This window comes from Mycteria americana, chromosome 3 (assembly GCF_035582795.1).
Source record: "Mycteria americana isolate JAX WOST 10 ecotype Jacksonville Zoo and Gardens chromosome 3, USCA_MyAme_1.0, whole genome shotgun sequence".
Classification (NCBI taxonomy): Eukaryota; Metazoa; Chordata; class Aves; order Ciconiiformes; family Ciconiidae; genus Mycteria; species Mycteria americana.
The window spans coordinates 96,234,051-96,259,627 of NC_134367.1; the positions used below are offsets into that span (position 1 = coordinate 96,234,051).

At 41.1% G+C, this 25,577-nt stretch overlaps 1 protein-coding gene across 5 annotated transcripts in view; it reads left to right on the forward strand.

Annotated features, from left to right (window-relative positions):
* The window catches only part of DAAM2 (dishevelled associated activator of morphogenesis 2), a 202,568-nt gene that overhangs the window by 141,245 nt on the left and 35,746 nt on the right, over positions 1-25,577 (forward strand). For 4 of the 5 annotated variants that reach the window (XM_075496208.1, XM_075496207.1, XM_075496209.1 and 1 more), the window contains 11 exons: positions 2,284-2,394; positions 3,430-3,533; positions 5,712-5,778; positions 6,716-6,833; positions 8,353-8,491; positions 9,971-10,029; positions 10,442-10,626; positions 11,578-11,895; positions 18,864-18,971; positions 21,797-21,829; positions 25,382-25,488. In XM_075496208.1, the coding sequence (XP_075352323.1) occupies positions 2,284-2,394; positions 3,430-3,533; positions 5,712-5,778; positions 6,716-6,833; positions 8,353-8,491; positions 9,971-10,029; positions 10,442-10,626; positions 11,578-11,895; positions 18,864-18,971; positions 21,797-21,829; positions 25,382-25,488 (1,349 nt within the window). The remainder of the gene's footprint in view (positions 1-2,283; positions 2,395-3,429; positions 3,534-5,711; positions 5,779-6,715; positions 6,834-8,352; positions 8,492-9,970; positions 10,030-10,441; positions 10,627-11,577; positions 11,896-18,863; positions 18,972-21,796; positions 21,830-25,381; positions 25,489-25,577) is intronic. The other variant, XM_075496211.1, reaches the window with a different exon arrangement.

The window sequence follows — 25,577 nt, forward strand, 5'->3', positions numbered from 1 at the left end:
TGTCAAGTTGAAGAGTTGCGTTTGTTGGTGAATTTAAAGGCTGCTTAAATAGTCTCCTGTTGTCATTGTCAGAGATAGGATGCTGGACTGGACTGACCATCAGTCTGACTCAGTAGGGCATTTCATGTATTTTTATGTAAGACTCATTCCCATTTCTAACAAAATGGGGGAAGGGTTGGTATTTGGCCATAATACAACTACTGGGAAATCATGGATGTGATGGAAGTTCAAATGCCAGGAGTAGGGACATTTGCAAGTGCCAGCTGGGCAATTTAGAAGATGCAAGAAAAAGGAGTTTATGAAATCAAGCTTGCTTGATAGTCAACATACTATGCTCAGATACAAGAACTGCCAGTAGCAGTGTATGATAGATCAAAAGATTTTTACACAAAAATGAGCAAAGAGTTTGCATGAAGCCAGGAGGGTATTTTTTCCCCTGGGGAATGCACAGGAGGATATTCCCTCTGTTTCTTGAGGCATATCTCCATGGTGATGTCCGTTTTCTACAGGAAACAAGATAGACATATGAAACTGATGACTAGCACAGGAAAGATATTGCTATGAATGAACACTTTCAGTAGCCAGAGACAGAAGACTGACTAAAGGAAAATGAACTTCCTTACTCAGCATCATAGCTTCAAAATATTATTTAGATGGATCTGCTGAGCTGAACACTAAAAAGTTATTTTCGTCTTCATTCTTCTTTTATGGCCAAAACTTCTTGGGAAGAGTAAAAATAATTGTCTTTTCTAGTGCATAAGCAAAACAAATATATGAGCATGAGGCGTTTATTATTAACGCTGGAGTGGTACGCATACAATTGAACTGGCAGATCTCAAGTGGCATTTGTTACTCTTTCATTAAGGAAAATCATCTTTGGAATTATGAACTGATCAGAGAAGATCCTGAAGAGAAGATTCATGGTCATCAGCACAAAGCTAAAAGTAGAGTTGCTTTCATGGCTAATCAGTTTCTACATATAACCTCTTTGGTAAATATTCAAGTGGAATTAATCCTAAATAGACTGTATAGGGCACAGGCTACCAACATTATTTGTCTAGTCTTTTTTTCTCCTTTGCCTCCTGATGTTCACAAGATTATGGTGAAATATCAATAAGTATGTAGAGATTAGATCAAAAGCATTTCTTTGCTAAATACCCCCTGAATGCAAAATATCCCTGCTGTTTGGTTAATAGGGAGACATACAGTGTCCGTGGAGACCTTATAGCAGCCTTTCAATATATAAAGGGAGCTTATAAGAAAGATGGAGAAAGACTTTTTACCAGGGCCTGTAGTGACAAGACAAGGGGTAATGGTTTTGAAAAGAGGCTACATTTAGATTGGATAAAAGGAAGAGATTTTTTTACAATGAGGGTGGTGAGACACTGGAACAGGTTGCCCAGAGAAGTTGTAGATGCCTCATCATTGGAAGTGTTCAAGGCCAGGCTGGATGGGGCTTTGAGCAACCTGATCTAGTTGAAAGATGTCACTGCCCATAGCAGGAGAGTTGGACTAGATGATCTTTAAAGGTCACTTCCAACCCAAACCATTCTATGATTCTGTAATAAGGAAGCTGGCGCTTAACTGCACTTCCAGTGGAGCTGTGTAATTCACCTTTGAGCTTTGGAGCTGTATGCAGAGAGGATATTCCCGTTATTTGCAAATCCCTAATAGGAGCTTACCAAGAGGTAGGTAATTGACTGCTTCATGTGGAATGGTTGTAAGTGAAGGAACAAGGAGAAATCTTCCAAGGTCTACGTATAGGTTTTATTCCTCAAAAGACAGCTTCTCTTTAGAATCCACTCCCCTTGTATACATAAGTGCAGTCTATCCTGCTGAGATCCAAGAAAATAATGAAAATTACATGAGTGCTGTGAGTAGAAAGGATGTGTGAATCTGATACTATTTTTCTGCTTGTATAAACTCCCTGTCATATTCACTATAGAGAGTTAACTGACTAGGAAGGACATCATTCTGCTGCTTTCCTAGATCATGCTGGCAGGAACTATAAAGGGCATCTGCTTTTTCTCAAATAATAGCTTATTTAAAAAAAAAAATTTTTTTTCATTAGGATCAGGTAGGCATTTTATTCCTATCACTATTCTTCGTTTGTTTATTGTAGCATGCCCAAAATTGCTAACAACCTTATCTGAAAAAAATTATTTATTTAAGCAAATATATAGCAAATCAAAACAAGACTGTGGGCATATCCCATGAACTGTACGCAAAATGGTGCAAGAAATGAGATTATATCCTGTAACCCAGCCTGCTGTTCTGTTTCAGACATTGTTGAATGAGCTAGACCGAAGCATGGGGCGATACCGAGATGAAGTAAATCTCAAAACAGCCATCATGTCCTTTATCAATGCTGTTCTGAATGCTGGTGCTGGTGAGGTGAGTCACTGCCCTGGAAAATCCTTCTAAAATGTTATGCATGAATTAATTTACCTTGGAAATGGCTAGTAGATCAAGTCACAAATCTTGTGTTATTGAGTGGATATAGTTTGTGGAAAATAATGCTTAATTGTTAATATCAGTCTTATAATGTCTTCCATATTATTTCATTCCCAGCCTCTTCTAATATAACATAGACTACTTGCACTGAAAAGATTGCTTTGGGATTTTGTTTTTGTTTTTGTTTTGTTTTTTTTTTTTTCCTTTAAAGAACTGCAAAGCATTTACGTCTTGATTTCAGCCTTTTAGAAAACATTTTGGTTTACCTTCAGAAATGTTTTGAAATGTTAAGTTGTTTTGACTCAAAGCCAAACTCAATACCTTTTAATTTTAAAATGTCAAAGGGAGACATTTCAGAAAAGACAGTTTGTTGTTTTTCTTTCATTAACAAGACTTTCTTTTGAGTCTGGAGGATAGTTTAAACTGATTTTGTTTCATTAAAAGTATTACTTTTGTTACATTGGCTTTTCTGGTTTTGGTTAAACCACAACAGACAAGATCATAAGAGCTCTCTCTGGCAATGTATTTGTCTCTATATACGGCAGTCCTGTAACATCCCACTGAATAGGTGTCAAGTTTGCCAGAGCATATGGTGACTTTATGACAAATAAACATAAAAACTAGGAGGAAGCTTGCAGAACTGTTCTTCTGTAAGCAGGAGGCAGACATCTAATGGACTAGCAGGAGAAACACTAATAATTTTTGTTCTTTGTGGAACAACATGGAGTGTGCTGTGCTTCTGACTGGGTAGGCAGAACTCATTGTAAGTAAATGAGGACTGTATTTTTAAGTGGAACAGAGGCAAAGGCATTAATTTCTTTTTTACTTACTTTACTGGAATTAATCATCCTGTTAAGTTCGTGTCAGGATAGAGGTTATTAAAAAGGGAAAAACTGAGGTTTTAAGTAATTTTTTTTTTTAATGTGATTAAAAGCTTTTGGAACCTAGTAACTTGGTTTTCCCTCACTTTTTAAGGACAATTTGGAGTTCCGATTACACCTACGATATGAGTTTCTAATGCTGGGAATTCAACCTGTCATTGACAAGCTAAGAGGACATGAGAATGCCACACTGGACAGGTAAGATGTTTTCTGAGAACAGCTATTGATCAACAGAAAGTTCTTGGAAACTCTTCTCCATTTGGGTTTCAGATTTAAGCACAAACCTGTCTCTGTCTCTCCCTAAAACTGACTCCCTTTAAAGACAAAAAGGAGATTTGTCCTTAAAATTAATATCAGCAGATGAAGTAGGAAATATACATACTAAATTGGCAGTGACTGTGGCAAGGAGTTCTTGAATTGCTTTTCTTCTAAGCTGGGGATGGCAATCAGAATTAAAAAAAAAAAAAAGTTCTAATTCTTTTTCTCTTGTAGCAAAACTGGAACAAAAGCCTGTCCTGGTAGGAGGGAGGGAAGCCAGTAGTTCATTGACTTCATTGAGACTGAGTATGTGTGGTCAAAGCACAGGTTCTGAGTTTCCAAGGTTTTCTTTAAGCTCAGTCTTTTTTGTGATCTAGCTTGTACCACAACCTCCCAAACAGTGGCAATGGTACAACTATGAGAGAAGGGGGGACCTGTGGTGGGTGAAGGGGTAGAGATGCTAAGGGGGCAAGAGAGAGTAATGAGGAGCATCTTCAAACAGCCCTGCTACTGCACAAAATGTTACACTGAATGGCACCTTCAAATTACTGTGTTAAAATTTATGTGGATAATAAATGCTTTCTCCACTACCAATTCCATATTTTTCCACAGTAATTGAAGCTTCTAATGACCTTAAATTAAACCCTTCACAAAGCCACGTGCTGAAATAAACTTGGAGTAAACAATCTGAACAATTTGACTGAGACACTTCAAGAAGCTAAAAGACTGATGAACCAATGAAGAGCCTGGTAAAATCCATTTGCTTAACAAAATGAAGCATTTTAAAGTGTAAGAGCAGGCAGCCGCAGGAGTCTACCTTCTCCTGTGACCACATTAAGCTTTGCGGAGAGGCATTGACCTGCTGATGTGCTGCTATCCCTTATTATCTGCTACTCCAAGCCCCTTCCTACAAAGCAGGGCTGATTTGTAGGTATTTGATATCTGGGATTTCCTTGATAGAAGTGTCAAGTTTGCCAAAGCACATGGTGAAAAACCTGTGGATCAGGCCTATGCCTGCAGCTTTCAAGGCACTGTTTTCTCAAACATCCACTGTCAGGAGCTGCTATAGGGTGATAGAGCTATCCCTGGGGGCAAATATAATGTACGTGAGATTTTGCATAAGCACCAGGTTAGCACCAGCTGCCTGTCATGAAGAGTGGCCTTACATCTTTGAGCAGGTGGAGGCATATATCTGTGTGTTAATGTCACAGGGAAAGATTGCATGCAGTCTTTGTTGCAATCTCCCAACAGAGATTGTATGTGTCTACAGTTTGCTGCAGAGCCAGAACCAGTAATGTTACTTTGGTACAACTTCATAACCAAGAAGAGAATCTGTCTTCTAGGCAATAGGACTGCCCTGTTCCTTTCATCAGTAACCAGGGGTGTTTAGGAGGGGCTTAGGGGCACTTTTGGATCTTACAAGTTACAGTGATGAAAATGGTAACAGAGGTTTGAGAGGATCCCAGATATCTGGATTACATAGACTATATGCCAGATCTATACATGGGGATGTATCACAGCCTTTCTCCACATCACCTGCTGTGCTCTGGTCTCCATGCAAGAGAAGTCCAGATGCCATCGTCAAATGTGTCTCTCACCAGGTCCCCCAGATCCCAACAGAGGCATGCTGCTGTGCTCATCAATAGGCAAATGTAAAGACAGCTGTGAGCTCTGCTGTTTAACTAATCCACTGAATACATCTCTGCTCCACCGTGTAAAAGAAACTACTTGTTAATGGTCTAATATCTGGTTAACAAGAATGGCATGGACTTTTTAGAAATGTGTTATCACAGCAGGCATTGCATTCATCACAAATAGAATATCCCTTTCCTATTTTATGTTTATTTTTAGCAGCTTTACCTCAACACAGTGTCTTAGCACAAGGATCAAAGAGCATGTATACCTTAGCCAGCCATTCCTTTTGGCCTGTCACTGACACTCATGAGTTGCCTTGCATACCTATCCCAGAACTTCATGTAAGAAAGGCTTGCCAATTTGCAAGTGTTCCAGCTGGAAATGAGGTGTTGCTGCTTCTGTAGTGACACACTTAGTTTAAGTTTGAATTATGCCATGAACATTGGCAGGTTTTGTTTGTTTTGTTTTTCTGTTTTCTCTTAGGCACTTAGATTTCTTTGAGATGGTCAGAAACGAAGATGACCTGGAACTTGCCAAGCGGTTTGACCTGGTAAGTTTTTCTCTGGAGTACCTGAACTTGCCAAAGCAGAACATCTACTTTGGATGCTTGGTGCAACTTCCCTTTGAGTTCCCTGAAAACAATGATTGACTTGGGTGCTGAGGGTGGCTGGTGCTCTTGTTTTCACTGTTTCTCATTTAGCAAGTAGGGGGTCTGTGATGTGTGAACAATGAAAACAACAATTTCTGGGCAGGGCTTCTGCCAAGTATCTTTGACAAAGACTTCTTTCTTTTGTTTGGCTGAAGATTCAGGAGTGGAGGAGGTTCTCAACCCTGCTCTCATGTTTGCAGTCCTGATGATCCAGATGCATTCCGGTTTCAGACATTCCCTTTACAGGACTATGGGTGAAGCTTGGGCTCTTCTCTGATACTTTTCCCAAGATTACAGGAAATCCTGAAGACTGTCACCTCAGAGCCTGTGGAGAGGATCAGTATTTTATATTGGGTGGATTTTAAAGATGAGCATAAAACAAGGACAGTTTCCACAACCTCTAGCAACAGTAAGAGGCTGTATGTTCCAGAATAGTTATAGTTTCTTCTTTCTTCATGACCAGCTCTTGCCGCACACCAATACAGAACACCCAGCCCTTTCCTGCTTAGCTTCTACTTTTTGTGCCACCACTTTCTAGGACTCAAATGTTTTGCTTGCTCCAGGACACCTCTTGGTGGCTTTGCGTGCCTCCCACCTTTCTAGCCCTTTACTTTGGGGATCTTTTCCATACTGGAGTGGGGATGGCAATGCTGGTTTCAAAGACCCATGTGCCTGCTCCTCACTGGAATGTGCAGCTGGACATTGCAGGATACTCTGCAGAGGTCTAGTTGGTGGAAATTTGCCTGTCTCTGTTGATCAGATCTTTCACAGTTAGTCAGGCTTTCACTGTGCATGGTTTTTCTCTCACTTGTTCTTTGACTACCTTCTCTCACTTCAGATCCACATTGATACAAAAAGTGCCTCTCAGATGTTTGAGTTGATCAAGAAGAGATTGAAGCACACAGATGCCTATCCCTATTTGTTATCCATCCTCCAGCACTGCTTGCAGATGCCATGTGAGTACATCACAGTTTTGCAGAGCAAGGGATATTGAAGAACTGGGTGAAGCTTTGATATAGGTACAGGGTCACAGATACCAGGACACACACTGCCCTTGTCTTCCATTCAGAACTTGGCAGTAGGTAAGGGGCTTGGTATCTTACACTGACTCCATCCAGCAGATTTTTGTCGCAATACTCAAAGCAGCAGTGTGACCTCTCTGCACTTGCAAATAAAATTAAGTAGCTGAGACATTCCAATTAGTCACTGACAGAGCTTTTAACAATTTTAAATTAGAAGTTTTGAAAAAGAAAGAGCCCTTGTGCTCTGGATCAGGGAATTCCCAGAAATAGATGCCATTTTGAATATTAACAAAATGCAGTGAGGAATTTTTCTGGTGAAACAATACAGTACTGAAAGCTGTTCCGTCACTGGGAAATTCCACAGTAAGTCTTCAGGCTGCTATCTCATGGCAATGGATCAGTGGAGAGCTCCTGAACTCAAACTGAAAAATAACATTGGCAGTTGTTTTCAAGAGAAGTGATAGGAATCCTCTTGTTAACTGTAATAAAACAGTTCAGTTATGCTTCCAGAGTGTAGCAGCTGAGCAAAGGCATAGCAAGATCATTAAAGAGCTGCCTGCCTTGATCCTGTTAGGTATGAGGTGCTGGTCTTCATTACTTTCAGCCATACTTGAGCAGTCAAACTGAGAAAGGAACATGGGGGAGATGTACTGTGGTGTGCTTTTTCTGAAAGTAATGTGGTATGTTTTTAGGCATTCATTGGATTCAAGTACTGCCATGCACAAATTCAAGCAGTTGTTTGTCCCAGTGGTCTCCTTGATATTACCCTTTAAGACAGTACTTGAGCTTTAGGTATTGACCTGGATTTTTGGTGGCAGAAGTGCTAAATCCTGCTAGGCCAGGAGCAGTTTTAAAGAATCTAAAGGTCTAGGTTATGTAACTCAGGGAGCTGAGGTGAACTTTCTGTTACTCTGGCTCTTCTGTTTGATATCCATGGGATCAGTCCCTTTGCTTCAATTTCTATTCTTTCTCTCTACACTTTTTGGTCATGTTTTTATGAATTTTTCATGCCAGTTGAGTTTCACTGACCTGCAGATAACTGAGCATGCAGATAGAGCATCTGATTGTTTTTACAGTGCCTGGTCATGATGTTACCTAGGTATCAAAAAACCCAACATTAAGCCCCAGAAAATACTGAGTAACAGTTATCATAAAGGAATCACTTCTGTAGGCATTTCAAGTGCAAGTTAGAGTTAATCTGTCAAAAAGGTTGCACAGCCTGAATGTGCAAATTGGGCACAGAGTTGCCCATGCCTGTTATGTGCTGTTCCAATATGCCAGGTGTTTGTAAATAATCTGCTAGCAACAGTTAGATGTTAGGCTTTGTGTTCTATAATTTACTACATACAGGATTGAGATGGAAGGTGGAAAGGAAGGAATGCCAGTCTGTTGGCAGGTCTGTGCACTTGGCAGGGAAATGGAAGTTCTCATGGGGTGGTCTTTTTCCATACAGATAAGAGGAATGGAGGAAACTTCCAGCAGTGGCAGCTGTTGGACAGAATACTCCAACAAATTGTTCTTCAAGATGAACGAGGAGATGATCCAGATATAGCTCCACTGGAAAACTTCAATGTCAAAAATATCATTAAAATGTAAGCTGCATTATTATTGTTTATTTCTGTTATGCAGGTATAAGTAAATTATAAGTATGCAGGTTCTTAGGAAATAAAATATCATATCTGAGGATTTTCTTATTTTAACTTACAGCTTCTCATTGTCTTCTTAGTCTTCTAAATAGTTTTCTTCTAATGACATCTTAACCAGATGGTATTTTCTAACAAAGTCCTTGCCTTTGGCTTCTAATTTCTTCTAAATATTAAGCTGGTTAGGAGAGCAGAAAAAATACCCATGATACTATAACAAGGCTTCTTCATGTGCCTTTTTTCATTGAGAATGTTGATGAAAGCTTTCATTGATAATAATAAAAAAAAAATTTGGTCATCTCTACTTAGATCTCATTCCTCACTAATGAGCACATAGTTTAGAAAGATTTCAAATAGTGGAAAGCAACCCCTACCTAGCACACAAAACCTTTTACCTCTTCATAAAATGTCTGCATGCTCTCACCCACGGACTTGGCTGAGGGCATTACCATTATTTTTTCCCATAGGACGCATCATTTGAGAAGTCTAGCTACATGAGCTGGCTCTCATCTCAACTTCCCTCTTCTCAGTCCTTTTTTAGCCAAACTTTTGGACTTTTCATCCCATCCATCTGCCTCTGCAGGTAATTCATGGCCCATTACCCTTCTGAATTATCCACTGAAAAGAGCATTTTATGGAACATAAGCCTCATATGAAACCAAATTCTCCTGTACTAAAAATCTTACAGTCCCTCCTATTACAGGCATGAGCCAAAATCAAAACTGATTTCTCATCATGGAAAAATACACTGGTATTGATCTCCTTCTGTCTGTCTGGATATCAGACTTAATTGTAAACCTCGTGCCTGATCTTCCCTTTCTACTTCAATAGCTACTCGTCATTCTGCATATCTAATCAATCCCCAGCATGCCCTGCATATTTTCTGTCAGCAATAGGAAATAGCTGTGCCAGTATGAGATATGAGCATTGCCTTGTTACTGATATATTACCCAATAGATAAGCATCCTCCCTCCTTGCAAGAAGGAAAAAATAAAACCACAGAAAGTAGAAAAAAAGATGGCAATCTGGTCTCATATTAAGGGTGGGGTAATTTGTAACCCACAGCAGCTATGATTATTTTAGGGATGACTTCTCTCTTTCAAAATAAGTAGACTTGGCACTTTGAGGGCATTACCTGAAGACAGGAATGTATCAGGATTTTTTCCCCAGGCATTCCTTTATCCCTTTTTGGGACTTTGAGCAACAAGCCATCACATTTATATTAGTACAGTATATTTATATTTATTTATATTTATATTAGACTACAGTAAGGATCAGGATCTGGAACCAGACTGACCACTGGTATCATCCTGTATAAACATGTAAATTCACCAGGTTGCTTTTTGCTGATCACTACACATAATGGCCACTTGCCTTTCAGCCTGGGTAGCTCAGAACAAGTTTAAATGATCTGATTTAATCTTTCAGGCTGGTGAACGAAAATGAAGTCAAGCAGTGGAGGGACCAGGCAGAGAAGTTTCGGAAAGGTGAGTGCATCCTCTGTGCTTGGGGAGGCAAAAGAGGAGGCAAGACTGATCCTGATTCAGTCACAGAGCAGCAGGCAGCAGAGCTGGGTGCAACTTCTTTCGTGGACAAACCCTGCTTTGTTCCCTTCAGTACCTTTTGTCTTATGGTGATCAGTTTGTGTTTCATAGGATGGAGCTTCCCTCAGTCCTCACATGAAGTGATTTTACAGTCTAAGTGAAACTTGGGTGTTGCTGTCTTGATCACTGAAGATCCCTGTCAAGACAGTCAGACTCTGTTTTCGTTTTCCTGCTCTCATTATACATGCCCAGTTGAACTGACAGATTTGTCAGCTTTATTTCAGCATAACCTGCATCCCTTCAGGGACTGTTCATGAGCTTTATTTCATTAGCCCCACTTGCCTGTTCCCCCTAGATCATGCGGAGCTGATGAGCAGGCTAGAGAAGAAGGAGAGGGAATGTGAGACAAAGACGCAGGAGAAAGATGAAATGATGAAGACACTGAACAAAATGAAGGACAAGCTGCAGAAGGAATCCTTGGAGCTGCGCCAGACCCGGGACCAGATGAACGACCTGGTGGCTCAACTTAATGAGTTCTCGGTATGAGACTGGGACTCTTCCCATCCTTGTTTAAAGCCTGCTAACTAGTGAACGATGAACAAAAACCCATTATGAGTGAAACACTTTCTATGGTCAGTACAGAGAACGTCTGTCTAGCCAGCTAGAAAGATGAATACTTAGAAGCTTCTCAGCTTTTAGTTGAGATTGAAATCCCTGAGCTGGTGGTATAGAATAGATAATGCATGGGCTGCTCCATTCCTTCTCCTCAGCCACTTTCCTTGCAGGAGCTGCTGAGTCACATGTGTCGTCGTCCAGCCATAATTTTTACTGCTGAGTGGGGTGGCCCTGGTTGTTATTTCAGTGGCATAGAGAGAAATCTCCCAGATATGAAAGTAAATTTAGTGAAGAAACAGGATTCCTGTCATGCTTCAAGAGCATCTGTACTGCCTTGTAGCTCTGCAGAAGTGACATTTGCAGCTGTTCCCTCCTGCTTGGTGCTCCTTCTGTCCCAGCAGTGTGCGTGAACCTCAGCTCACCAGGACATGGCTCTGAGAAGTTAGACATTGCAGAAAGCAGACTCATTCCCTCCTCCCCTCTCCTACTTTGCATTAGTGGGGCCTAATGACAGGTATTCAGTATTTCAAACCCTAAGTTTTAAAACCCAGGAGTTCAAAAGTTCATAAGATTGAACTTTTTTCATACATAAGGAGAAAATAATACATTTTGGCTTCTTTAACTAGCTTTCTGTTTTTCTGAGCCATTTATGGTTCCTTTTTTCAAGCTCTTCTCCACAACTTCAAGGGCTTGAAACTTTCTCTTAAATGAAAGCTGAGATTCCTCCCTTTATTGCATGGCTTTGAGTGCAGGAGGCTTTAAAAAAAACATCAAATATTTTGAGACTCGTAATAAAATCACATCAGCTGGCAATACGGAGTTATTGTGCCTTTTAAACTGTTTGCTTTCTTTTTCTGTGTGTTTTTTATTTTCCAGCAAGGGGGCAGCATTTCCTTCCCACCCCCACCACCCCCTCCTCCAGGTGGCCCATTAGCTTTGTCCTCTTCTCACATGTCTGAGAATTTGCCCCCACTGCCACCTCCTCTACCTTTCTCCAGCTGCCCCCCTCCTCCTGCTCCACCACCTCCACCAGGAGGGCCTCCTCCCCCACCAGGAGCACCACCTTTCTTCAGCATGGGGATGCCACCCCCTTCAACAACCACCTTCAGCAGCAGTGGCACCAGCCTGAAGAAAAAATCTATCCCACAGCCTTCACACCCACTGAAATCCTTCAACTGGGCTAAGCTGAGTGAGGTAAGAAATTGCAGTACTCTCAGCAATTAATTTACTTTCTAAGTATAACTCGGTGTTGATTAATGCCATGAAGTGCAGGGTGACAGAATGCAGTGATATTGTGGCTTTCCTTGGGCTGAGGTCAGTAAGAGTCAGTAACTGTCTTCAGGGAGCCTCCCCAGTTCTCCAGCAGTGCAACATATCTCCTGTGATCACCAAGGTGCTGGTTAGATTGAGCTGCAGTTGATCTGGGCATGCTATCAGTTAGGCAAAGCTGTAGTGTGACTGAATATGTAAGCCAGAGCTGGACATCTCCAGGACTGGTGTGCCAGAGCTGCCCTCACTTGTGCATCAGGGAAAAGGATGGCCAGAGCCAATGTGGGCAAAACATGGTAGAACCAGCTCTAAAACCAGCCTCCTCTACCCTGGCAGGAGCTGTCACCAAGGAGAGAAAAGTGGCCTGATTCTCCTCACCATTTGTTCATGGCCACAAGGGAAGCTGTCCTTCGCCTTGCATGTTTACAACTCTGTCTCTTGGCGATAAAACTCCAAATTGGCAATAAATCAGAGGACTTGGATTCTTCCTGTTGCACTCATTTTCTGCTACCTTGGTTGCCTCTCCTTCCCCTCCACTTCTCTCTCTTCCTTCTCTCTTGGTTTTTTTTTCCCCCTCCCCTTCTTTTTAGGTCTTAATTTTTTTTAACTGATTTAGAAAGAAAAAAAGTGTCTGTGTTGAGTTTGGATGGCTGCCTAGAAACCCAGGTTCTCTTTTAGACTGAAACTCACCCAGGGCCCAACTCCGGCATTTGGAATGAGTGTCCAGGGACCTCTGGAATGCCACAAGAATTCTCTCTCCCCCTCTCTCCTTTTCTTTAAAATAAAGTGAAGTGAAATATTTGCTGCACCGTCTGTGCTTGTCTGTCAAGGCCACGTGGGGGGTGTGGGAGAGAATGTAAGGACGGGGATTTATTTTCCTTTGCAGAACTTGGGACTTAGTGTTCTGAAGAAAAGAAATAATAACTAATATATGTATATGTATGAATGTATATGAAAAAGAAAGAGTCACAGGTGTTTCTGTTTAGCGTACAGTAACTGTAGGCTTATCCTGCCCTCTGGTTAGGAGTGAAGGCAGCTGTGCTAATAAAATGGAAGACCTGGGTGGTGAGGTGGGTAAAAGACGCTATTTTGAGGAAGGCAGAATAGTTGGGAAAAGGGGCATGAGAGGGTAGGGGCTTCGTTTTGCCAGTGTTAGTGTTTTGACCTAGTAAAGTCTCTGCAAAACTGCAGAGTTTGTGGTGCAGACACAGGTGGCTTGCCTTGTTATTTGGGGTGCACTTTGTTACAGAATTATTTAATTCCACTGACTGCTGGAGGAGGCCATAGGTTTTGGCCATCTTCATCAGTTATACTAGATTCCCTGCTTCAGTACCTGACACTTTCTCTCTGTTCACACGGATATGAATCCTCTGAATGCAAAGTTACAGGTAGGTCGGATGGCCTCATCTTGCCTTTTGTTACCATTGTGGCACTTCTGTGGTGTTCTCCTGAACTGTCAAAATAGCCATACATGAATGAATGAAGACTCACAATAAGCACACTGGCTGGGAGCAGCATATCTCGAGTTTTTGAGCATGGGAAACTTGGGCCTGGAAGTGTGCATAGTATCATTGTGGTTCATAGTAGTGTCTAACCTCCAGTTCACATGAATACAAGTTTTCCCCACAAAAACGTTCTGAGGAAAAATACATCTGACACCATGTATATGTTTTTCTTTTTTAAAAGATTGGTCTAGTTAGCAAAGAGCACAGGCATGTCTGCACCATGCAACACAGCAAGGTGCAGTGACACAGTGTTGGAAACAGAGCTGTACACAAACTCAGGGCTGCAGCCAGGTCAAATATGTTATTCAGCTCTTAGGCATCTCTGCATACTGTTTAGACCATCCTTCTCAAAGCAGTTAGTACAGAGTTTCTCTCCTAAGCTTTCTTAAGTGTGAAGATGATGCCAGGACTGAGGCAGCCCACATGAGAGTGAACCCCTCTCTGTCCATGCAGCCTGCCTCAAGGGAGTGAGAGAAAGCCAACAGAACCCGAGAGGCGTGTGGATGGGGCTGGCCAAGAGGGATTTGTGCACGATACGCTTTCTCAAGGCTGTTGAGGAATCAAGGCTGTTCTCCAGGGCAAATCATATGACATATTTTTTCCCAATGCTGATACTGTCTTTGGAAGGAAAGGACTGAGCTGCTGGGTGTTAGGAGAATGATCAAATATATTCAGACTCTTAGCAGTTGACAATAACAGATTGGCCAGACAATAACATATTGGCCACAGTTCCTATGGGCACCGTGAAAAAAGGTTTGACCGGAAAGTATTTGTGCTTCTAACAAGGAAACTCCAACAACCAGCTAATTTCCTTTGAGAATTAAAGATTTTGTACCAGCTTTGATGTGAGCTGATGATCAGTGGCAAAGCCATTTAGATACATGGATGGGCTGAGTTCTGGTTAAGCCCTTCCACACCACACCATTCATACAGCACTGTAGCATCATCTGTGAATTCCATTCATACAGCACTACAGTAGTGCTGGTGCCAAGGATCTCTGTTTTTTAAGAAAAAGATATTGCAATGTAACCACTGTGATGTCCTGGAAAGATTCCTTCCTTTGTTTCTGGACAGCAAATGGAGTTTGCTCTCCCATTCTGAATTTTACACAACACCCAAGGTCAAACAGAGACCAGACATTTACGGTTAATCCAAATGATGGACTGTTTTCAAGCACACTGGAAGTATGGATTAATATAATTACCTCTTTAATACATATAAACATATTGATTTGAAGTTATCAGAGTAAATCAAGTCAACCTTCAACTGCGCTGCTTGTTATCTCATGGCTGGAGAAGCAGCTTCCCATTAAGAGTCAGGCTGGTAATGACTCTAGTCAGTGATCTGAAAGGGGCTTTCTTTAGCCAGCCCTAAACAGACCTGGGTGAAATTGTCTCAGAAGAAAGGTATTTGTTCTACATACCACGTAGGATTTAAAAAAAAAAACCACACCACCAAAAAAACAAACAAAAAAATCACATAAACAGAAAATGTTCATTTTGACACTATTTTTAAAAAAAAATGTTTCTGTAATGTTATTGATGTTCCAGAAATCAGAATCTTTCTTCCTGAACGCAGCCTGAGGATCATGGCAAACAATGATGCAGGACTGCTGCCAGAGATTCAAAATTAATTAAAAGATTTCTACAAAATCTGTGTGAAGCTACTCATAATAGCCTTGGTGGTGCCTAGTCCTACAGTGAGATAAAACATCTGTCTCAATTAACAAACATGCCAGCAGTACAATTTTTGCTCAAAGTGGATTTTTCTTACACTGAGGAAAGGATCTGATATCAAGAGAGAAAATTGAAAAATGCACTCTGGTCATATCCCTTCTTCAGATTCATAATGGAATTCTGAATTAAAATTTTAAGTTGCTTCACTTTTTGATGGTTAATATTTGTAAAATATTAGCCTACTAATAAGCAGGATTGCCTGCTCCAGTATTCACAGGACACTCAGTTTCTATGGTCTCTCTGGACCTGCAGGACAATTGAAAGGCTTTCCCAAAGTACTGTAAGTTTTCACTCATGTTGTGAGGTTATTAAGGCATGATGGACTTTGCTGGCTTGCAGAGTCTCACTATTTATCTTTCAGGGTAAATAAAATCATCTGTTAGATGTAGCAGAGGACAGCTTGATATGATTTGTAGCTCCATGAAATACTGTCGTTCTCTAATCTTAGTAGGTGTCTCAGCAAATTTGGCTTCATTACAAAGGTGGAAGGACATAACTGCAGCAGCTACAGCAAGCAGATTGTTAAATACAACATACCAAAAACTCAGCTTGATGGAGCAAATGCCTTGTCAATACTTATTGTGATAATAAGGTGGTTCCTCACCTAATATGTACTACCATTTTGCTAGAGGACGCTGGGAAATGTAGTTCATAGGATTTGCTTCTCAAAAGGAGCCAAGCCTTTGCAAAGCAGATGAACCACAGGTCTTGGAAGACTTGTAGAATGAATAAATGAATGAATGAATAAATAAATAAATATGGGGAGAAAAGCGTGTCGCAGATGAAGTGACCTCTCTTTTTTTTTCTTTTTTTCTTTTTGTTTTTTAAGGAGAAAGAAAAAAGGAAAGAAGAAATAAAGAATTTACTTTATTTTTAAATTGTTATTTAGGGACCACAAATATATTTTATGGTGCTGAGGAAATAATTTATCATCGCAACCACATTATGCAAGTCTGTTTGTCTTAAAACACTCAGTTTCTCTGGCTGATGACAAGAAACTATCAGCCAGTTAATCCATAACGGAGTAGGAAGAGCTCAGTGTAGGAAATTATCTGGCAGCAACATTAAAGTTTTCGAGGTCAGAGCTTGGGGTAGAAATAGAAGGGACATCCCCATTGTAAGTGTTTTGTGTAACAAAGGTTGTTTATACCTCTGCCTGCCTCATTTTTTCTTTGACTGGATTAGCCCGTTTGGTTTTTAAGCACTAAATTGGGTTGCTTGGGTCAAAGTTTTGTTTGTGCACACCATTGCAATGGGTGCTGCTTTGGAATTTGTCTTTCTGCTACAAGTAGCATACAAACCATCCTATACAGGACCAGATTCAAGCTGGGACTTAAAATTAATCTGAATTGAAATAAGAATAATTTTCACTTCCTTGGGTTGTTTTTCTGGAAAAGTACGGATGAGAACTACCCTCGGTAATCCCTTTGTGAGTCTCAGAACTGCCTGTTCTGGCACCTCTGTAATTCATTCAGACTAGCCCTTTCTGTAGCATGTTTTCACTGTTCTTGCCATTTGTGGGGAAACTTCACTCCCATGAAAGTTTTGCAGCCGGACAGGTCAATGGGCAAGACTCTCATGAGTAGCTGTCTCTGGAGTCATATCCAGCCTTCTGCCAAGCACAGCATATAGCTTTTTGGCATCCTCAGGGCTCTATCTCAATGATGACTCTAAGGACTGCTCTTGAAGTCATGTTCACTGGCTCCTGTCAAGAAATATTCTTCCATTTCAGTGTTTGATGGGACAATCTGAAACAGTGAGGAACTCTGAGAACTGCTCTGCTGTTCGAATACATCGCTCAGGATTTATAATTCAAGGCTTATAAAGCCAACCTGGAAACTGAAAGAGAATGAACACTCTGCCTGGATGCTTCTAAGATTGGCAGTAGAGTCCAGGGTTAGGATAAAATGAAAATTAACTGTCTCCTATTCCTTTGGCTGAGATGAGCCTCTCAAACTTGTTTGTCCATATTACAGTCACAGGGTCATGATGTTTTTCCTACTATGGAAAGAAAAGCCACGCTAATTGCAAGGAATGATACAATGACATTGGTGAGCCTGTTCAGGGATGCGTGCTGCTCCCATCTAGTATATGCTCTCACTGTAAATAGCACTGCAGACACCCCTCCTTGCCCTCAGGCACTCACAGGCTGCCTCTGGAGGGAGGGTGTTGGTTTTCCTCCACAGTGTCTGCCCTGCCAGGAATTTCCTCCAGAACACTTCACACTTTTATTTCCCCCTCATTTCACCCTCCCATCAGGTGTTTTTCCTTGCTCCTTGAGCCTTGTGGCTTAGCACATTTCCCTCATTCCTTTGATGACTGTGAATGGGAAGTAAAGCCTGTTCCTAATTAGTTCTGATAATGAAGTGTTAACGCACTTTGCTGCGTAGGTACAAGTCAGGTACTTCAGAGCTGGAGCCTGTGTGAGTGTTTCAGTGCTATTGCTTGCTGTTCCTGGCTTTCTCTGCGTCAATGTTCTGCTGGCTCTTCATCTGCTGGGGTTTGCTTAGGTCTCTTTACAATCCCTTCTGTCCATTTCCTTTTTCTTTTAATCAACACCTTCCTTATTTTTCCAGTTAATAAAGTACAATAAATGTACACTTCATTAACTAAATGAACTGAAAGACAGTGTTGTCAGGTGTGAAGGGCAAGTTTTCCTTTTCTGAATGTGTAATTGTCCAAAGCTTGTCCCACACAACATGCACCTTAGCAGTCAGTAGGAAGGAGAAGGTAGTTCAATCTTTGTGTCCTCTTTGCCAGCAAGGACATCTGTCCTGAGAAAGTCAGCAGGAGACCCCAAGGCCTTCTCCTAGTTTGGGATGACTGCTGGTTAGCTAATTCATGTACTACAAGAGCTTATTTGGTCCAGGGTTGGGGGACAGCAAAGTTGGAGGAGGAGTCTGTGCCTGTCTCCCTCCATGCTAATCATCTGCCAGACAGCTCGGATTCCCTGGCATTCAGTATAATGTATCACATGGGTTGTGAACATTTCCAGTTAGTGTGGATGATGCTCTTTCAGAGATCTGGGTATAGTTTGTGTCTATCCAAGTCAACAAAGAACTCATGTAGACAGGGGAGATCATATAATAGGAAACAATTAGACTTCAAAGACTCAGAGCCTTAAAGTAAAATAAAATAAAATCTTAAACTACTTTCACAGGCAGGCAGAATGAAAACTACACACCCTTTGGGGTTTACAACAGAACCTGGCAAAATTTGCAGAAGGGAAGATGTGTCTGGGGTTTGTCGTGCATCAGTGCCCTTCCTAAGCTTTTTGCTCATGATGGTAACACTTATTTCAGCATGACCACAATCATTGTGTTAGACAGATGGCCACTCTTGAAAGGAAGCGTACTGTGGGGTCATGGATATTGCTTGAGATGTGGTCTGCTAGTCTTGGAATGTGCCCTTTCATCAGAGGCTTGCTGTGATGAAAAATACAAAATACTCATTATGTTTAAAAAACGCCCAAAAAACACACCACTATTTTTTTCTCCTTTGACTCTTGAAACAAAGCACACCCTCTAAAATGACAGTAGTAGTACATAGGAATATGGCCAGTGAGCAGGAGAGAATGATCTGTCCAAATGGGATGGGATGTTCTTAGCTAAAAGCTTTTGCTATCTCATTAAAATATGACCTTTTCTTTCAGGAGAGGATCCATGGCACAATCTGGAATGAAATTGATGATTTAAAGGCATTCAAGGTGCTAGATCTAGAAGATTTTGAAAAGATGTTCTCCGCATATCAGAGACACCAGGTAGGGGTGAACTCTTCCACACCTTGTCTTCCTTGAATTTCTGGAGGAGGAAGAACACATGACAGTGGTCTGGGCCCTTGTCCACCTAGAGTCAGGCTGCATCATTTGCTGCTCTGTCACTGTTCAAAAAATCACAAGACCAAAAGAAGTGAGGAGGACATACAGGGCAGAGTATAAGCTTCTGTTATCAACATCCTTCATACTAATGGGCAGCTCTCAGAGATAACAGCTTCCAACAGGTAATGCTCTACTTGATCTCAGCAGCCACTGGCTTCCAAAACTCCTGAGCTTTGCGTTCGTGCTTGATATCCATCATTCTGTTTCTCCCATTTATCCAGAGAAAAAGTCTGTAGTTGCCTGAGTACAAAGCAAGGTGATGGAATTAGCTGTCTTTCGCTTTGTCTATTTTTTCTTAAACAGCCAACTGACCCAACTGGCTAGGTGACAGAAACTGTCTGAATTACAGATTATAACACAAGCAGCATACTTTAAAAGCAGCCATTTATTAGAATGTCTTTTTTTCCCTCCTCTTTTTCTTGGAAAGCAAGTCACCTTCAATCTGTCTGTCTCCACTGAATGAGATTTAGCAAGAGAGGGATTGTACTTGCACTCCCTGAACTCCCCCAGCTTTCCTTTGCTTTTGGAATATGTTTGGAGAAATTAAATCTTCTGTATTCTGCAGAATTGGATCATTCCTCTGGAGTTTTAGGAAAGGACACAGACGTGATTGCCATAAGCAGCCTTTATGATTAAGCCTTACAGTGATGATGATCACTTCATTGTCATTATGATTAACTTACTCAGTACCTTAAAATTAACAAGCAAACCCCTTGTCCTTGGACTTTTCCATCTGTTCCCTTCTCTCCTTTTTCTGTCTAATCCAATAAACATCATGAATAACTTCTCTGATTTACTAGCTCGCAGCCACCTAGATAAGCATCCCAACTTGAACTGTGAAGAATGTGATGTTACCTGTTGCATGATGACATTTCATTTCTTATTCTGCTCTTGCAAATAGCTGTTGCTATTTCAGTGGGTCCCTCTCTCTTTCTGTGAATCCCATTCCCTGAAACAAGAACTTAGTTCATAGAGGGGAAGAAAGGCACATGAAACTTCAGTGCTGCTACAAGATTGGATTTAGACCCTATGCCAACAGCTTAGCTATGGTGATTGTCTTGCAAGTAGCCAGACTGTCATCTGTGCACGTGAGCAGCCATTGCAGCATCAAGGTGCCATTCCAGTGTTTCAGGTGCAAACACTGCAGCTTCCTCACTAGAAAAGACCTTGCAAAGCCTTGCTTCCTTTGGGCCCCAAAATCCAAAGCCAAAGCTATCCTGTTCTGCTAACTCTCAGTTAGAACCATAATATTTATGGCTGTGTAACCAACCACTGAAAAGCAGCCTGGCCTATTCAACCGTAAACTAACCTGACCCTTACCCCTGCCCACTGGAATGGAGCCATCATCTCAGAGTGACCTCCATGTGTCTCAGAACAGTTCTGTTCCATCCTCATTAAACACACTTTATGACAGTGGCTCCAGACACTAGAGTATCACTTATGTAAGCTACTCATTTTTGTGTAGTTAGGTGCATTGTTGCCCTTCCAGCTTTCGTTGAGGCTTTTGTTGTTTTTTTTTTCCCCTTAAATATTCCATTGTTATTACTTTATGTGATACTTTCTTTTTCATCCATACTCACTCTGGTGTGAACTGGATTCCAATCAACAAGTCCTCATCAATTTTCTTTTTTCTTTTTCTTTTTCTTTTTTTTTTTTTAAGACCAGGCAACCAAAATTGCTTTTGCATCAAAATCTTACGAGAACTTTTCCAGTTGATTCACACTTAGTCGTTTTTCCTCCTTTATTTTTGGAAAAACTCTACTCTGGCCAAGTATGTGTTTACCCTGGGTTTGTGACTTTTAAACTTCATCCAAATGCCTGTAAAGAAAAATGTCAATGCAAAGCCCTGCTCTTGTGCATCTGAAATGTTGAATGAGTACAGATAAAGACATTTCTTTCTTTGCTGTTATTAACATGATCTTCATATTTTTTCCAGTTTCATTTACATTAAACAGCTTTTCTTTCTTCTTCATTTTTTTAATGACAAAGGGTCTCTTCTCCTTTTTCAAGCCCAGTGTATTGTTTTTGGTGGCTGAGGGAAGGCAGAATTGTCCAGTGTACAGAATGCTGGACCAAGAATTCTTACACTTGTCTTTTGACCTTGCTCCAATCTTACTGTGTAATATTGACCTTTTGATTCGGTATATCTGGTGTTTTCCTGGAGTATGGAATATGTTGTGAAATAGTTGGTGTCTGTCACCCAGTAGTGCTGTAAGGTTTCTTTTGGTGGTTACAGAGTGCTTTCAAAATACTTGGCTATAAGTTGTTAAAGGGTATAATGTGCCGTTGAAACAAGTTGTTACTAATAACGGCAAACTGTGCCTGTGCATCAGGAGAGGAGAACTGACCCTCACATTTTAACCTTGGCAGTTCTTTCAGTAAGGTTCCAGACTAGATTTGTAAAGGTATTTAAGCATTATCCTAGTTAATGTTTCAGACCTAAGAGATTTATGCTTTGGAGACTGAATTTATTCTTTTCCGAAAAGACCTAGAACTCTTAGTTTCCCAACATCTGCTGATTTAAAATATTCAAAGAAATGCTGAAATACCTTTGAGCCATCTGGGCCAGTATTACTTGCTAAGCATTTTATTCTCTTAGAAAAAAGTGTGTGTCTAAATTCAGCTGCCTTGTTAAACTTGATATCTTTCTCTGTGACTAATTCTTGGCATGTTTCCTTCTTCGTTATTTGCGGCTGCTGCCTGCATAGGACCTGCTAACTAACCCCTCCTCCTGTAAGCAGGTGAGTATCATTGTCTGCCTCCTGATCCTCTTGCAGTGTGTGGGAAGGTGAAGTCCTGCACCATGCCATTATGGGGTCATGACTCATCTCATGCTACTCTTTCATATGCCCTTGCACCTCTGCTTTCTGGGTGGGGAACGTGGTACAAAAAATTCTTTTAGTTGTATTAGCTCTGCGATAGGACGTAGTTCCTGTTCTTTCACTGAGCTATAACCTCACTGTGGTTTCTGCTGGTGTCTGTAGTTCCCTTTTTGATGATCCTGAGGAAAAAGGCCAGGGACAAAGTAGAACGTGAACGTGAACTCTTCCTTAATCAAACTAATAGTCTCTCTAGTGGAGAACAAAAGGGGCTCTAAGGGAGCCTTCACTCCCACTGTTCCCATCTGTAGTCCATCTGCTTTGGACAGTACTGAAGTCTCCAGATGTATTCACTAGCCACAGACTTTCTGATAAAGAAAATCTTTCTTCCTGTAGAACCGGAAGGCACTTTGGTGGGGCAGAAGGATTTGTGCCAGCTGAGGGGCAGAAGGGTTAGACTGGAGGAAAGCCAACTTCATTTCAGACTGCTGAAACCCTCAGAAAGTTCAGTGAAAGACTGAAATGGTGTTAGATGAAGTAGAGATATCAGATTGCTCATATGTCTTCTAACTGGTTACCTCTCAATTTATTCATCATCTTAAGCAAAATTCTTGGCAACACTTTTGGGAAAAGCAATGCTCTCAGAAGAGGGTTGTTCAGATGTCATCACAAGTGTCTCTGGTGGCTTCAGAAGAAAGTAGTCCTCACCGTGAGTGCTCAGGGAATTGTATTTGGAAAGTCTGGTCAGGACCTCTACCACTGGGTGAGGCTAATACATGGCTCTGGGCCATTTACTGGCTTTCATCATGGCAGCGCACACCATGAAACAAGTCAATATGGTAGAAATAGTTCCCTAAAGTATTGATAATTACTAGAACCTAGGGTGCTGCTGTGGTACCAGACCACGAGTTCTGCAGCTAACCAAAATCAAACTGTATTTGAAACAGGGCAGCAAAATGATGAACACATTCCACATGTCTAGTCATCCCAGCACTGAAATTTGAGTTGATTTTTGAATTTGCAATTAAAATCTCAAATCTGAAATACTCTTTGAAGCACATAACATAATGTTATTCCAGATGGAAAGTTGGTAAAGAATGATGGGATAAAACTTAGGGACCTTGTCTGTCAGGCTGACAACAGCTCCAGGTATTCTTGCTTTGTGTGCTTGGCCTATTTCACAAAAGCTGGTCACTACTGCCCCCTTGCTCCTCTTTTTCTGTGTCTAAGAAAATCCATAGTCTTTATGCAATCTGTTTTCCTTCAGCTAAGTTTGCAATCTGGCTTCGGTAAAACCTGAGGCTTCATCTGCTTTTGCTTACACACAACTCCAAGTATCTATAAATATCTCTCTCCTCAATGTGAGTTGAAGAGAATGTATTTTCAGATGAGACTAGCCCACTCCTTATGACCAAGGAGTGGGCCATGTCTGAATAGTTCAAGTTATTCATGTGTTGAACCTTGTGAGTTGAGGAATTGGAAATGGCATGGAGACTATTATATACCAATCCCTGCTGCATGGCTTTAGGGGAAGCCATCTAAACCCCCACCCCACACACACAGCCAAACCCTGAAACAATTTGTTTTTTTTTCCTTGGGATGGGTGCTGGTTAACACTAACCAGGTGTGCTTGTCTGCAAACATTAGCTAGTGAGGGACAGTGAAGCTTTTAAACCAAGATCACAGACCAACAAGTATCTTTCTTACCTTCAACAGCTGCCTATCTCCCCTGTCTTCCTCCCCACAAACTGAGGAAACTCAAGAAAACTTTGACATCTCTACATGCCAGATTATACTGGGGGTGCCTTGCTTTTTGGTATTGTTAGTTATTATCTCAGAAATAACAAACTTGCCCAATGCCCAATTTTTCCTTTTTTGGAAACACTATTTGACGTATCAAGTAACATTGCAATTTTTTTCTGCCAAGCTAGACACTTTGGGCACATCCAGCAGGACTATTGTCTGCATGTCTTCACTGGTGCATTGTACCTGCTTATAAATGCCACTTAGTATTGGTGGTGGCTCACTGCAGCAAATTTGGATGTGGTTGTAGGAATCCTTTGCATATCCAGGAGCAACACAAGCTCATTGTAGCTGCTTGTACCAAGAATTCAAATGACAACTATCAGTATGAATCTATGATTTACATTTAAGTCTCAAATATTTGGGTGTCAAAATCTCTTGGAGTGGATTAGTCATGCTGATATAAGTAAGCCCTGAGCTGCAGAACCTTGAGTCCTGGAAGTGAATTCTGGGAAGCACCGCTATATACTTGCCATGATCTTACACCTTTCCCTGGGTCTCCTGTTGACCACTCTCAGGGACAGGTTACTGGGGTAGATGGACCTTTTGATCTGACTCCAGCATGCTTGCTGTTATGTCCAAAGAAAGAAGTTGTGTTGCTTATTTGATGGGTGCATTCAAAGCTAGGTTATACCGGTAAGTCTCAAAATCTCAAGGCATGACAATACGGATATTATAGAAAGGCATTTTTGAAGAAGTTCCAGCAGCAGTTAGATGGGAAAATAAAAACTGTCCTGTTTCCAATTCCCTCTTCTCTGTTGGTAACTAGAGAGCTATTATCCAGGATTAATACCTTTTATCATTACCTCTACTTCCCTTTAAGGACTGGTGTAAAAAGATACTCAAATTAACCATAGAAAGCCAATCTCTGGAAGTGAAACAAATCCCATGGCTCTGGTGTGTAGGCAGGACAAGAAGACAGAGACTTCTGGATGGTCAGACTGGGTTTGCAAATAGTTTCTCTCTATGTGCTGTAACAAACATTTTGGATGGGGATTTTTCAGGTTTTTTCCAGGTGATGAGTTTGGTAATGGGGATATACCGAGAACTTTGAAAAAGGGTGGTTTCTGTACAATTAAAGATATTAATTAATTTTAAAAAGAGAGGCTAGTTCAGATGTAGATGTTGACCATTTAGTAAGATATATTTAGTAAGATAAATGCCATCTTGCCCTACTGTTTGCATCTCTCCTATAATATGGATTGGACTGGTCCAGTGGCAGCCTTAAGAGATAACAGAAGGATTTTTCTTGATTGGGCTGCAGCCTTTCAAGAATGCTGTGTAACCCCTGCAGGAGGCATCTGCTGAAGGATATGCTGTGACACCAGTGGATGTTACCATAATGTGCCTGATTTCCCTGTCATGCCAGTTTTGCACAATAACGTAATAATAATAACATAACTGTTGGTAGAGTGAGTCCAATAGGTCAGAATCAGGTCCAGTATTTGGAATCAAGGATGATCTTATAGGTGGTAATGATTTACTTCTGTTTGTCTAGTAATACAGGATCTACCTACATGTTTTCCGCCCTTCCTGTCTCCTTTTCTCACCACGTGGGTGGATTTTCCCGGGTTGGGATGGGTTTTGTTCATTACATTCAGCTTAAGTCTGTCAGTCTTGGGTGAGAAACATGATACTGATTGTTTCCCCCCCCTTTTGAATTATATGCAGAAAGAGATGGGTTCAACAGAAGACCTTTACCTCTCCACACGAAAGGTGAAAGAGCTCTCTGTGATTGACGGCCGGAGGGCCCAGAATTGTGTCATACTCCTTTCCAAGTAAGTGTGCTGAGCCTTAGCTCACAGGGTATCCTGTGGTCAATGTAGAGGCAAAAGGGGATGGAATTAAACAAATGGGCATGTTTCTT